Source organism: Pistacia vera, unplaced genomic scaffold, assembly GCF_008641045.1.
Source record: "Pistacia vera cultivar Batoury unplaced genomic scaffold, PisVer_v2 Contig423, whole genome shotgun sequence".
NCBI classification, from domain to species: domain Eukaryota; kingdom Viridiplantae; phylum Streptophyta; class Magnoliopsida; order Sapindales; family Anacardiaceae; genus Pistacia; species Pistacia vera.
Genome location: NW_022196250.1, coordinates 616,199 through 629,234, shown reverse-complemented (window position 1 = coordinate 629,234; position 13,036 = coordinate 616,199). Strand labels below are relative to the sequence as shown.

Genomic DNA, 13,036 nt, shown 5'->3' with positions numbered 1-13,036 from the left:
TGAAAATAATAAAAAATTTGGTGGCAAACATGAGGATCCCGTTTCCAATTGGGAATTATTAAAAATAAAAGGAGAGGAAAGGGCCCAGCCCATTAACTTTTTAGACCTGCGCCACCTTTTCTTTTTATTTTATTGGCTTTTAAAAAGGAAAACCGAAAGGATCCAATCACATCTCTAGACGTGGACAAGTTTCGTCATCACTTGGACGGGCAAGTCTAACTCGTGCCGACACGTTATTTGTATGTGTGATCAATAAAATTTTTATATAACAAGCAAATGACAAGATATATTATTATCATCCAATTTAGTTGAGTAAATAAAAAAACTCAACATATTCAGAAAATAAAAGAATTCTTGTGCAAATAATAAAAAAAAAATATGTAATTTGAGATATCTTAATAAATAAATTATTATCTTAAAAAATATATATATTTGGAATAAATTTCATTCATGTTAAGGAAAATGAAATATAACATTCAAAATATTTATGTGTTTTAAAAGGCCAAAAACAATTTTGTAATGCTTTTATTTTATTAGTCTTCATAATTAATTCAACTAACCACTATTGAGTGGTCTAATGGTAAAAATAGTAAGAGGAGGATCTAATATGATCTTTTAAGTTAGAATTCCCTTAATAGTAAAATAACAAGAGAAAGATTTAACATGGTCTCTCAAGTTCGAGTCTTTTTTATGCTAAAATAGTAATAGAATGATCTAACATGGTCTCCTAAGTTCGAGTCCACAGGACTCTTGATAGTGGTGGCCACTGGAACAATTATTCGGTCAGTAATTTTAAGGTTTCGAGGGATTGGTTGAGGTACACACAAGCCGGCTTGGATACCCCGATCATTAAAAAAAAAAAAAAAAACCTCTGTAAACTATTTTTATGTACCTCTTGTGCTTTTATTTAATTTGAAGCACACCTATTTTTTTTTTTATAAATAATAAAAAAACCCCTCTTATAATTATTAAAAATCATTTAACATAGTTTTTTTTTTTTAAAAAAAAAAAAACAATTTACGGGAGTTTTCAATGGATTCCAAAAAACTTGAATGCACTCAAATAAAACCATGCACTAAAGGGTACATAAATTAACTAGACATAGGGCCTACGCGCGTTACTCAGATATATTTATTGATTTTATTCAATGTTTTTTAAATAGATTGTAAATAAATCTATTATAACAAAATAAACTAATTATATTAAGACATAATAATTATTAAATTATACAAATTTTAAAGTAAATACAAATTATATATATATATATTAAAGTTGTGTTAAGATAAAATTAATAATTGTATTTGTATAATTATTAATATCAATTATAGGTAGATATCATTAAATCATTCATCCAACTTGAGAAGATCACGTAGATGTCATTAAATCATTCATCCAATTTGAGAAGATCACCTGAATATTATATGGTCTAATTATATTTTAAAGATCATTACCTTATACAATTGATATTATTTTTGCAGACATGTCTTTGATATTCAATGTCAGTATTTTGTAGTGAATCGTGTATGATATTTAAAATCATCTGAATATTATCAAGATCAACTATTTAAGCTTAAAATTTAAACTGACCTTTCGCAATTTCTGTAACTTGTATTCATTTTCAAGTTGTGTTGCGTAAGTATGTTTATTATATATATTTTTTACATTATTATTGGTTTTTTGTGTTTTAAATATATATTTTCTATATTGAAGTTCATTTTATATTGAATTGATAATTAAAAAATCAATACATAAAATATCCACAAATTGAACTCAAAGTCTATATCACATGGGTTTTCTCAAATATGTCATCATTTGAAATCTGTAACCACAAATTAAAACTTTGTCAAGAAAAGCAAAAAAAATTTGAAGGATAACCCACTGAGTATTATTGATAAGTCTATAAATCAATAAGAGAAAGAGAAACTTTGTTGAAAAATGTGAACTTTTACGCAAGAGACTTGCAGAGCCAAAGAAAAAATTGATTTTGATTGTTGAGAAGAGAAAATGAATTATTTTTATTATTATTATTTTAGAAATTAAAAAAAATTAAGAATGTTGAGAAGAGAACTCACATAGAAAGCAATAACAACTCAAACATTATAATCTAAAACAACTTAATTGAAGCATTGAAGAAGCCATGAAGATAAAGGTCCGGTAACACAAATCTATTTGCTGCAATTAGAATTGACCACTACCTATAACGAAAAAAAACATTTGATGATGGCATCCTAAAGAAAGATGATAACTGTAAAACCCACAAATCAAACAACAAAATCAATCCGAAAATCAACAAAAAGAGATAGAACAATTACAATTAAAACTACATATCAATATTTGTTTTTCTTTGTTATTACTAAAATTGAATTTGTTTTACGTGTGTAATGATAAAATGAATGGTCCGGCAGCAGGTTTATAGTTATCCTAATTCATCATATAATATATCAAATTAAATCCCTATCTTTCTAGTTTCTAAAGATTCAAACTGCTCATCAATTAGATTTTTATTATGCAAGTTATGACTAATTTACTACTGACTGTTCAGTGGAAATCAAGAAACATGAGAAACCAAAATGTATGTAGTAATAAAAGGAATGGTTCGATAGTGAGGCTATAATTATCCAAATTAAGTGTATAATATATCAAATTAAAGTTACGTCTGTCTAGTTTATAAAGATTTAAACCTCTTATCAATTGGATTTTTATTGAGCAAGTTATGGTCAATTTACTACTCACTATTCAGTGAAAACCGAAATGTTTGTGATGATAAAATGAATGGTTCGGCAGTGCGGCTACAATTATCAAAATTAAACGTATAATATATCAAATTAAAGTTCTATCTATCTAGTTTCTGGAGATTCAACCTCTCATCAATTGGATTTTTATTGAGAAAATTATGGTCAATTTACTACTTATTGTTCAGTGGAAACTAAAATGTGTGTGATGATAAAAGGAATTGTTCAACAGTGAGGCTACAATTATCCAAATTAAGTGTATAATATATCAAACTAAAGCTTATCTGTCTAGTTTCTAAATATTACAACCTCTCATCAATTAGAGTTTTATTGAGCAAGTTATGATCAATTTACTATTGATTATTCAATGAAAACCTAAATGTGTGTGATGATAAAATGAATGATTTACTAAGCCACATGGTTTAGCATCAAACATCAGTTGATATTTGTTAAATAAATGAAATTAGTTATATTCAGCAACAACCTCTTTTCATGATATATGTATGTAACATAAAAAGATATCAACAAAAAGAGATAGAACAATTACAATTAAAACTACATATCAATATTTGTTTTCCTTTAAGGTAAATAATAATGGTTCGGCATATTATAAATGGTTTACTAAGGCTACATGGTTTGGCAACAAACATCAGATGATATTTGTGATACAAATGAAATTTGTTATATTCAACAACAACCTGTTTTTTATATATGTATGTAACATAAAAAAATATCAACAAAAAAAGATAGAACAAATACAATTAAAACTGCATATCAATATTTGTTTCCCCTTGTCATCACTAAAATTAAATTGGTTTTATGTGTGTGATGATAAAATGAATGGTTCGGCAACAAATCTATAATTATCCAATTTCATCGTATAATATGTCAAATTAAATCCCTCTCTTTCTAGTTTCCAAATATTCAAACCGCTTATCAATTAGATTTTTGTTGAGTAAGTTATGATCAATTTACTACTAATTGTTTAGTGAAAATCGAGAAACAGGGGAAACTAAAATGTGTGTGATAATAAAAGAAATTGTTTGAAAATGGGGCTACATTTATCAAAATTGAGCAATAATATATCAAATTAAAGATCTATTTGTTTAGTTTCTAAATATTCAAACCTCTCATCAATTAGAGTTTTATTGAGTAAGCTATGGTCAATTTACTACTGACTGTTCAGTGGAAACTGAAATATATGATGATAAAATGAATGGCTTGGAAATAGGGCTAAAGTTATCCAAATTAAGTGTATAATATACCAAATTAAATCCCTATATGTCTAGTTTTTAAATATTCAAACTCTCATCACTTGGAGTTTTATTGAGTAAGTCATGGTCAATTTACTACTGACTGTTCAATGAAAACTGAAATGTGTGTAATGATAAAAGGAATGGTTCGGAAGTGGAGCTACAGTGATCAAAATTAAGCGTATAATATATCCAATTAAAGCCCTATCTATCTAGTTTTTAAAGATTTAAACCACTCATCAATTTGATTTTTATTGAGCAAGTTATGCCTAATTTACTACTGACTATTCAGTGAAAATTGAGAAACAGGGAAAACTGAAATATGTGTGATAATAAAAGGAATGGTTTGGTAGTGGGGCCACAGTTATACAAATTAAGCATGTAATATATCAATTTAAAGCCCTGTCTGTCTATTTTTTTAAAGATGTAAACCTCTCATCAATTGGATTTTTATTGAGCAAGTTATGATCAATTTACTACTTACTGTTCAGTGGAAGTCGAAATGTGTATAATGATGAAAGGAATGGTTTGGCAGTAGGGCTATAGTTATCTAAATTAAGTGTATAATATATCAAATTAAAGCATGGTCTGTCTCGTTTCTAAAGATTCAATCCTCTCATCAATTAGATTTTTATTGAGCAAGTTATGGTCCATTTACTACTAATTGTTTGGGGAAACTGAAATGCGTGTGTTAAATAAATGAAATTACTTATATTCAAAAACAACCTCTTTTCATGATATATGTATGTAACATAAAAAGATATCAACAAAAAGAGATAGAACAATTATAATTAAAACTACATATCAATATTTGTTTTCTTTTATGGATAATAATAACGGTTCAACATATTATAAATAGTTTACTACAGGTACACGGTTCGACAACAAATATCATATGATATTTGTGATACAAATAAAATTTGTTATATCCAGCAACAACCTGTTTTCGATATATGTATGTAACATAAAAAAATATCAATAAAAAGAGATAAAACAAATACAATTAAGACTACATATCACTATTTTTTTTTCCTTTGTCATAATTAAAATTGAATTTATTTTATGTGTGTGATGATAAAATGAATGGTTCGACTGTAGGTCTATAGTTATTCAAATTCATTGTATAATATATCAAATTAAAGCTCTATCTTTCTAATTTCCAAAGATTTAAACCGCTCATCAATTGAATTTTTATTGAGTAAGTTATGACCATTTTACTACTGATTGTTTAGTAGAAATTGAGAAACAGGGGAAATCGAAATGTGTGTGATAATAAAAGAAATGGTTTAGAAGTAGGGCTACAGTTATCCAAATTAAATGTATAATATACCAAATTAAAACCCTATTTGTCTAGTTTCTAAAGATGTAAACCTCTCATCAGTTGGAGTTTTATTGAGCAAGTTACGGTCAATTTACTACTGACTATTTAATAAAAACTGAAACGTGTGTGATGACAAAATGAATGGTTTGATAGTGGGGTTATAGTTATCTAAATTAAACATATAATATCTCAATTAAATCCCTATCTGCCTAGTTTTCAAGGATTCAAATCGCTTATCAATTAAATTTTTATTGAACAAGTTATGACTAATTTACTACTGACTATTAAGTGAAAATTAAGAAACAAGGGAAACCGAAATATATGTGATGATAAAAGAAATAGTTCGGCAGTGGGGCTACAGTTATCCAAATTAGGTATATAATATATTAGTTTACATCCTATCTGTCTAGTTTCTAAAAATGTAAACCTCTCATTAATTTGATTTTTATTGAGCAAGTTATAGTCAATTTATTATTGATTGTTCAGTAAAAGTTGAAATGTGTGTGATGATGCAATTGATGGTTTGGCAGTGGGGCTATAGTTATGCAAATTAGGCATATAATATATCAAATTAAAGCACTATGTCTAGTTTTTAAAGATTCAATCTTCTCATCAATTTGATTTTTATTGAGCAAGTTATGGTCAATTCACTATTGATTGTTCAGTGAAAAACGAAATGTGTGTGTTGATAAAACGAATGGTTTACTTGACCCAAATTTAAGGGATTATCACATTTGGATTGATAAGAAATATTTCAAATAACACTTATTAATTGAAAACGGAATCAGTCAAAGTCAATTCATTTAACATATATACTCGCACATCAGCAGGACATAAACAATTAATAATTTATATAACAAATTAAAATACACGAATGTTTTTACAGAAAACGTATTCAACACAAATGAATTATTTCCACTAATATAGATGTAACACATACTCACAGATCGGCTAACAATAGGATCGTCCTCGATTTTATCTTAGTAAAGTACATGAACATTTCCTTGAAAACAAATATAACAAAATTTAATCGATCTTTATGTTAAGATTGTTAAGGAATAATTATTCATTCGTATAACAACTGTTACCTGAAAACGAAATCAACAAATGTTAATTAATCTTCATATTAAAATTGTTAAGGAATACACTTACCGTTCAGTAGGACTAACACAATTAATCATTCAAATAGATTGACCAAACAAAAACAATCATTCAACCAAATGATAACCGTTAAAATAGTTAGGAGATATATTTACAATTTTATATTAAAATAGTTAGAAGATATACTTACAGTTCAGAAGAACGAATCAAAATAACAACCCATTTGACAATGTCAATCGGACATCCTTCCTTTATTCCATACTAATTCATGAATCTTTGACCTCGAATGCCAGCACAATTAAATACGAATTAAATATGAAGAAAGGTTTGTAATGTCAATACAATGCACATATATAATTATTAACAAACATTTATGCTTATACTACCAATGCAACCTACGTAATTAAATCTTTATGTCTATTTATTTAGACTTTGGAATACTAATGCAACAATAAATATTGTCTACATCATCACCAATAAAATTCAACCACATGATAATCACAAATTCAAGATGTTATTATGGTTAGACCTTTAGAATACCAATGCAATGCACCTATATAATTAGTATTATTATTAATTATTAATACAACCAATGCAATGCACCTATGTAATCCAATCTTTATGTCTATTTATTTAGACTTTGGAATACCAATGTAACAATTAATATTGTTTACATCATCACCAATAAAATTCAACCACATAGCAATTATAAATCCAAGGTGTTATTATGATTAGACCTTTAGAATGCTAATGCAATACATATGTATTACCATTATTATTATTAATTATTAGTACAGATTTTTTTTAATTAATTAATAATTATAGATTGAGCAATAAATACTAACCTAACGTATCAAGATAGAACAATTTGATTGTCTTATCAATCCAATGTGTCAAAATGAAACAATTCTAGAGTTTTCAAAATATGCCACGTGTCGATCAACCCACATGGGTATCCAACTTTTTATATATATATATAGATCCTTAACCCAACTACCATTCAAAATCTGAAAAGAGTGATGCATACATTCTAAAAAATATCATTAAGACCCATATATATGGAAAATTATCTATGTGCCCTCACATTTTGACAAACCATCACTATCTTTCCTTAAACTAGTTAAGGAATATGAAGTTGATCTATAATGATTTATATTACAATACATTCTTCAAAGATTAAATCCCTATAACACCCTTCCACTAAACAAAACGATAAATTTATTTTTTCAATTAATATATGTTGATACGTGATTTTGACACTAAAGACTTCACACATGCAAAATGTCAAGAGATCACATGTGAGATGATTATTGTAAATGGGTAAGGTACTGTTTTCATAGTAGCATGCAAAGACGTAAATAATAAAGGAGACAGTAAGTTTTTATAGTGGTTCAGATGCTAAAAGCGAATCCTACATCCATTGTATTATTTTATATGAGTATGTTCTTAGTCGTTAGCTAAAATTACAAGAGGTCGCGAACTACGATTTGGTATTACAAGCGCTTGGTGGTCTAAGTATTTTTAGAGAATGTCAAGCTAGTCTCTTTCTCATAGTGTGTGACGGATGAAGATGTAGACTACATCATGAGAGAGATACATGAAGAGATTTGTGGTAATTACACTGTTGCACGCAATCTCTCGCCAATAAAATTATCCGACAAGTATATTATTGGCCCTTACTTCACGAAGACACTTACAACTTTGTGAAGAAGTGTGACAAATGTTAGAGATTCGTGAACATACCACAAGCTCATTCCTACCAATTGACAACGATGACTAACCCTTAGCCATTCATTATGTGGGGAATTGATCTCATCGGTCCCATGCCAACCGGTAAGGGTCGCATCAAGTATCTAATGGTCGCAATGAATTATTTCACAAAGTGGGTCGAAGCAGAATCTTTGGCCGTGATCAGTACATAGAAGTTCAAAGACTTTATCTTCAAGAATATAGTGTACCATTATGGAATTCCTTATATCCTTATCTCAGATAATGGAAAACAGTTCGACAATGAGAAATTCAAGCTGTTTTATGAATACTTGAGGATTCAGAAAAAATTCACCTTAGTAGCAAGACCACAAGCTAATGGGCAAGTTAAAGTTGATATGGGTAAGGATTTGTCAGCACCTCACTAAAGGTGAGCCATGGTTTTTTAAGGATAAATGGGTCTAGGTAACTTCTTTTAGAAGATCAGGGGAGGTTGATAATAAGATTGCTCTATTCTTCAAGCCTATTTTGTGTAGTTTCTTCACGATGAGCCTACTATAGTAGATCTTACAAAAGTAAAGCTTTTTATAAAGATCAGGAGTGGTTGTTAATAAGATTGCTCTATTCTTTGGGGCCATTTGGTGTAGTTTCTTCATGTCGAGCCTACTATAGTAGACCTTACAGAAGTAGAGCTTTTTATAAAGATCGGGGGCGGTCGTTAATAAGATTGCTCTATTCTTGGGGCCTGTTTGGTGTAGTTTCTTCACGTCGAGCCTAATATAGTAGATCGTACACAAGTAGAGCTTTTTATAAAGATTAGGAGAGGTTGTTAATAAGATTGCTCTATTCTTCGGCCCTATTTGGTGTAGTTTCTTCAGGTCGAGCGTACTATAGTAGATCTTACAAAAGTAAAGCTTTTTATAAAGCCATTGTGCTTTTAAGAAAATAGAGCTTTTATGAAACGGTTGAAAGATAAGTTATTTACCCATAGAAATGTACAAATATTTTCTACTCTTAAATTATCAGAAATTATTATAAAAATATATCAACTCAAATTTATAGAATAATATGATAATATTTTAAATTTCAACCCTATGAATAAGTTTAAGACTAGATAAAAGTAAAATAGGTTAGAGTATATTTGGTTTGTAATATGAAAATTTGTTTCAAAAACTAATACATGATTCAAAATTTTGAATTATATCTTAATATATTTTTTATTTGAAAAAATATTCAAAAATTGTTTTCGAATTATAAATTATAGAAAAATACGAGAACGATTAAAAGAAATCTCTGTTTTTTTTTTTTTTTTACAATAATTTTTAGGATTATATCCAACACAAAATCTGTAAAAACATTTCAACTCATTTTTTTGAGACATTTTCATAAAATTATTTTATCTCATATTTTTTTAAGCAAAAACTATATTTAAATTTTATATTAAACTATTTTACTTATGCTTGAGAGTTTTTTTCCACTGATTTTGAAAGGTTTATAATTAGATTGATTTTGAGATATTATAAAACCATTATTTATCAGATATTTTATGCATCGGTTTTGGTTGGCTCAAAAACCCTTCATAACCAATGTAGTGTATTTTTGAGAGGTTTATAAAACACTTCAAATTAGGGTGTTTTAGTTGGTTTTAAAATAATTTTAAACAATCATAAAAAAAATTTATTAAAATCTTATTTCTAGATGCTTTCTCGGAGAAGTGAAGTTATAATTTTTCAATTATTCATAATACTGCAAAGAACGACAAAAACGGATAAAGAGACTTTATCACATTTAAAGTTATAAAATACTAATAAGTAAAAAATAAATAAAGAATCCTTATCTTGTAATTAAAAAAATAAGATTCCCAAATACTAATTCAAGTTTGGTATTTTTATGAACATATGTATAAATTTAACATTTTAGAAAATTATCATAACCTTTGAAAAATAAACTCTCAAATATAGCTTAAATGTTACGAAAGTTGCTACTAAAAATCAGTTAAAGCCGCTGCCTGTACCCTCGTAATCGCTATAGTGTTTTACCCTAGTAGCTTTTACTATGAAACTCCCCCTCAGAAGATTTCGCTATAATTGCTTAATCTTTAATCTTCCATAGTCAAAATTCTTTGAATTTGCAGCCATTTTTAATTTATATATGTAAACTTTTTCTTTCTCACGCCTTTGCTTAGAGATCTCAGCAGGATCTCTCTGACTCTGTCTCTCTTTACCACCAGATCTCATTTCATTAGACCCCAACTTTGCCACCAATTTTCTTGCCAACCAAGCAAACCCGTGCCACAGAAACTCGCTTTCTTCTTCGTTTTTCGACATGGGTTCGTGCTCAAACCCCTCAAAACGCTTCCTCTTTGTAGCCCTTTTCGTCGTTTTGGCTCTCTCTCCGATCTTTGCTCAGGTTTTTTTCTTATTCTTTTTTCATGAGTGTGTGTTTTGTTTTGTTTTGAATTGTTTTGTTTTAACGTGTTGTGGGTTTTGCAGGAGGCTTTTGTTGATGCGGAGAATGACGATTTAAGTCGATCAGTTAAAGATTTGGGCCGCCGTGGCATGGTGAGTTAAGTTTATTGTTTGGTTGCTGAGAAAATTTGAGAGAAAATAGGGGTAGAAAGACAAATTTGAACCTTTGGGTAGATTTGACTTCTGAGTCGACCCTTTTAGAAGTTTGGTCTAAGCAGAGGAAGAGCCCTATGTTTGGTATAGAACTTCGGGGAGGTGAAAGAAAATTTAAGTTTGTTATTTCTTGTTTGTTAGCTGAGAAAACTTATGAGAAAAAAGGGAAACAAATTGAATTTTGAACCTTTGGATAGATTATACGATCCTTTAGAGGTTTGGTCTAATTATTACGTCTGATGAAGAAAAACGAACAAACCTAGATGGTTTATCGGGTTCTTTTAGGGGAAAGAGTAGCAGATTTATTTTGTTACGGTTTTGCAGATTTTCAGAAACAACCTTGACACTGATATTGCTGCAATTGGTTATCATGTCGAATCTGGTCTTGGAGTATTTGATGCATTTGTTGCAAGTTTTTCGATGATTCTTGTCAGCGAGGTTGGTTGATTTTCAATTCGATCATTAGTTATTTATTGCATTCTTATGGATATGGTGACAATTTTGTTTTAATTCAATAGTTATGTCTCAAGGGGAAAAAAAAAAAAAAATATTTTAATTCTGTTTGCTATATATTTATCTAATGAACGTTTGGGTTGGTTGACAAAAATGCTACTAGATTGGAGATGAAACTTTTATAATAGCAGCTCTGCTGGCAATGCGGCATCCCAAGTCAATTGTTTTATCGGGTGCTCTTAGTGCCCTGATTGTTATGACTGTAAGTTGCTACTTCTTGTTTGGTTAAAGTATTATGCACTCCATTTTGTGACTTTGCTCATTGTGGTTTCTGATAATGCAATGCATTTGCACGGCGTTGTAATGAAATTGTTCCAGCAACAATGAAAAGCACTACCAAGTGCATTTCTCTTATACTTGATGTTATCAAGGTTAAAGTTATTGTACATGTCCATTAGGTGCTTTCTACTGGACTCGGTAGGATTGTGCCAAATTTGATATCAAGGAAGCATACCAATAGAGCAGCTACAGGTATTTATCTTTATTTTATTTTCCTCCCCGCTCCCTTGCCTCTTTTTACCCTGTTACCTCTAGCTCTTGTATTTCTCTTTCTCATCTTTTTACCCTTTATTTGTTGTTCATGTGCATATTTTTGTTGTGCATGGTTTTATTCTTTGGCTTTGTTAAGTCTTCGATTAGTATTGGAGTTTTTACTGTTATCCTTGCTTTTGGGTAAATCTAGTTTTATTGACACATGGAAAATCAATGTAACAACTTTTAGACTTAATTGAAAAGAGTGCTGGATGCCTTATAAGTAACTTTAAACTTTGAGGCCACAGACAACTTCAGCTAGTCTTGTAAAACAACTAGTTCTTAGTGAATTGCATTTTTATTTTATTTTTTTCTCCTAAGGATGGTTCAGTTTTGTTAACACAGTGAACTCAATTGAAAATTCATACCGATGATGGAACTGAATTCTTATATATCATGTGTCTTCGTATGAGATTTCTCAATCTTTCATTGCATTTTGTACTTATAGTATTTCGTCCTATTTCATTTCTATCTTGTTTGATAATGTGAGCTGTTCAAGCATTAAACAAAGTTAACATAGTCCATGCATTGTGTTCCTTTTTGTATGCAGTTCTTTATGCATTTTTTGGGATGCGGTTACTTTACATAGCTTGGAGATCAGATCCAAAATCGAGTCAGAAAAAGGAAATGGACGAAGTATGTTTGCATTTTTTCTCCCTGCAGAAGTCTCAAAATTGTCCATCTTATATGTTATTTTTGACCATTTACCCTGCTGTTTCTGATGTCATAAGACTATTAGGGAAATTGAGAACAGGGAAAACAATATGTGTGATAATAAAAGGAATGGTTTGTAGTGGGCCACAGTTATACAAATTAAGCATGTATATATCAATTTAAAGCCCTGTCTGTCTATTTTTTAAAGATGAAAACCTCTCATCAATTGGATTTTTATGAGCAAGTTATGATCAATTTACTACTTACTGTTCAGTGGAAGTCGAAATGTTGTATAATGAAAGGAATGTTGGCAGTAGGGCTATAGTTTCTAAATTAAGTGTATATATATCAAATTAAAGCATGGTCCTGTCTGTTTCTAAAGATTCAATCCCTCATCAATATATTTTATTGAGCAATTATGGTCTTTTACTACTAATTGTTTGGGAAACTGAAATGCGTGTGTTAATAAATGAAATTACTTATATTCAAACAACCTCTTTTCATGATATATGTATGTAACATAAAAAGATATCAACAAAAAGAGATAGACAATTATATTAAAACTACATATCAATATTTGTTTTCTTTTATGGATAATAATAA

General features: G+C 29.2%; 1 protein-coding gene across 1 annotated transcript; it reads left to right on the top strand.

Moving 5' to 3' along the window:
* The first annotated feature begins 10,439 nt into the window (after positions 1-10,439).
* LOC116143000 (GDT1-like protein 3) lies at positions 10,440-12,573 on the top strand. The gene is made up of 7 exons (XM_031428418.1): positions 10,440-10,523; positions 10,607-10,675; positions 11,060-11,173; positions 11,352-11,450; positions 11,647-11,719; positions 12,330-12,415; positions 12,511-12,573. The coding sequence occupies exons 1-7, from the start codon at positions 10,440-10,442 to the stop codon at positions 12,571-12,573; spliced, it is 588 nt and encodes a 195-aa protein (XP_031284278.1).
* Positions 12,574-13,036: the final 463 nt, after the last annotated feature.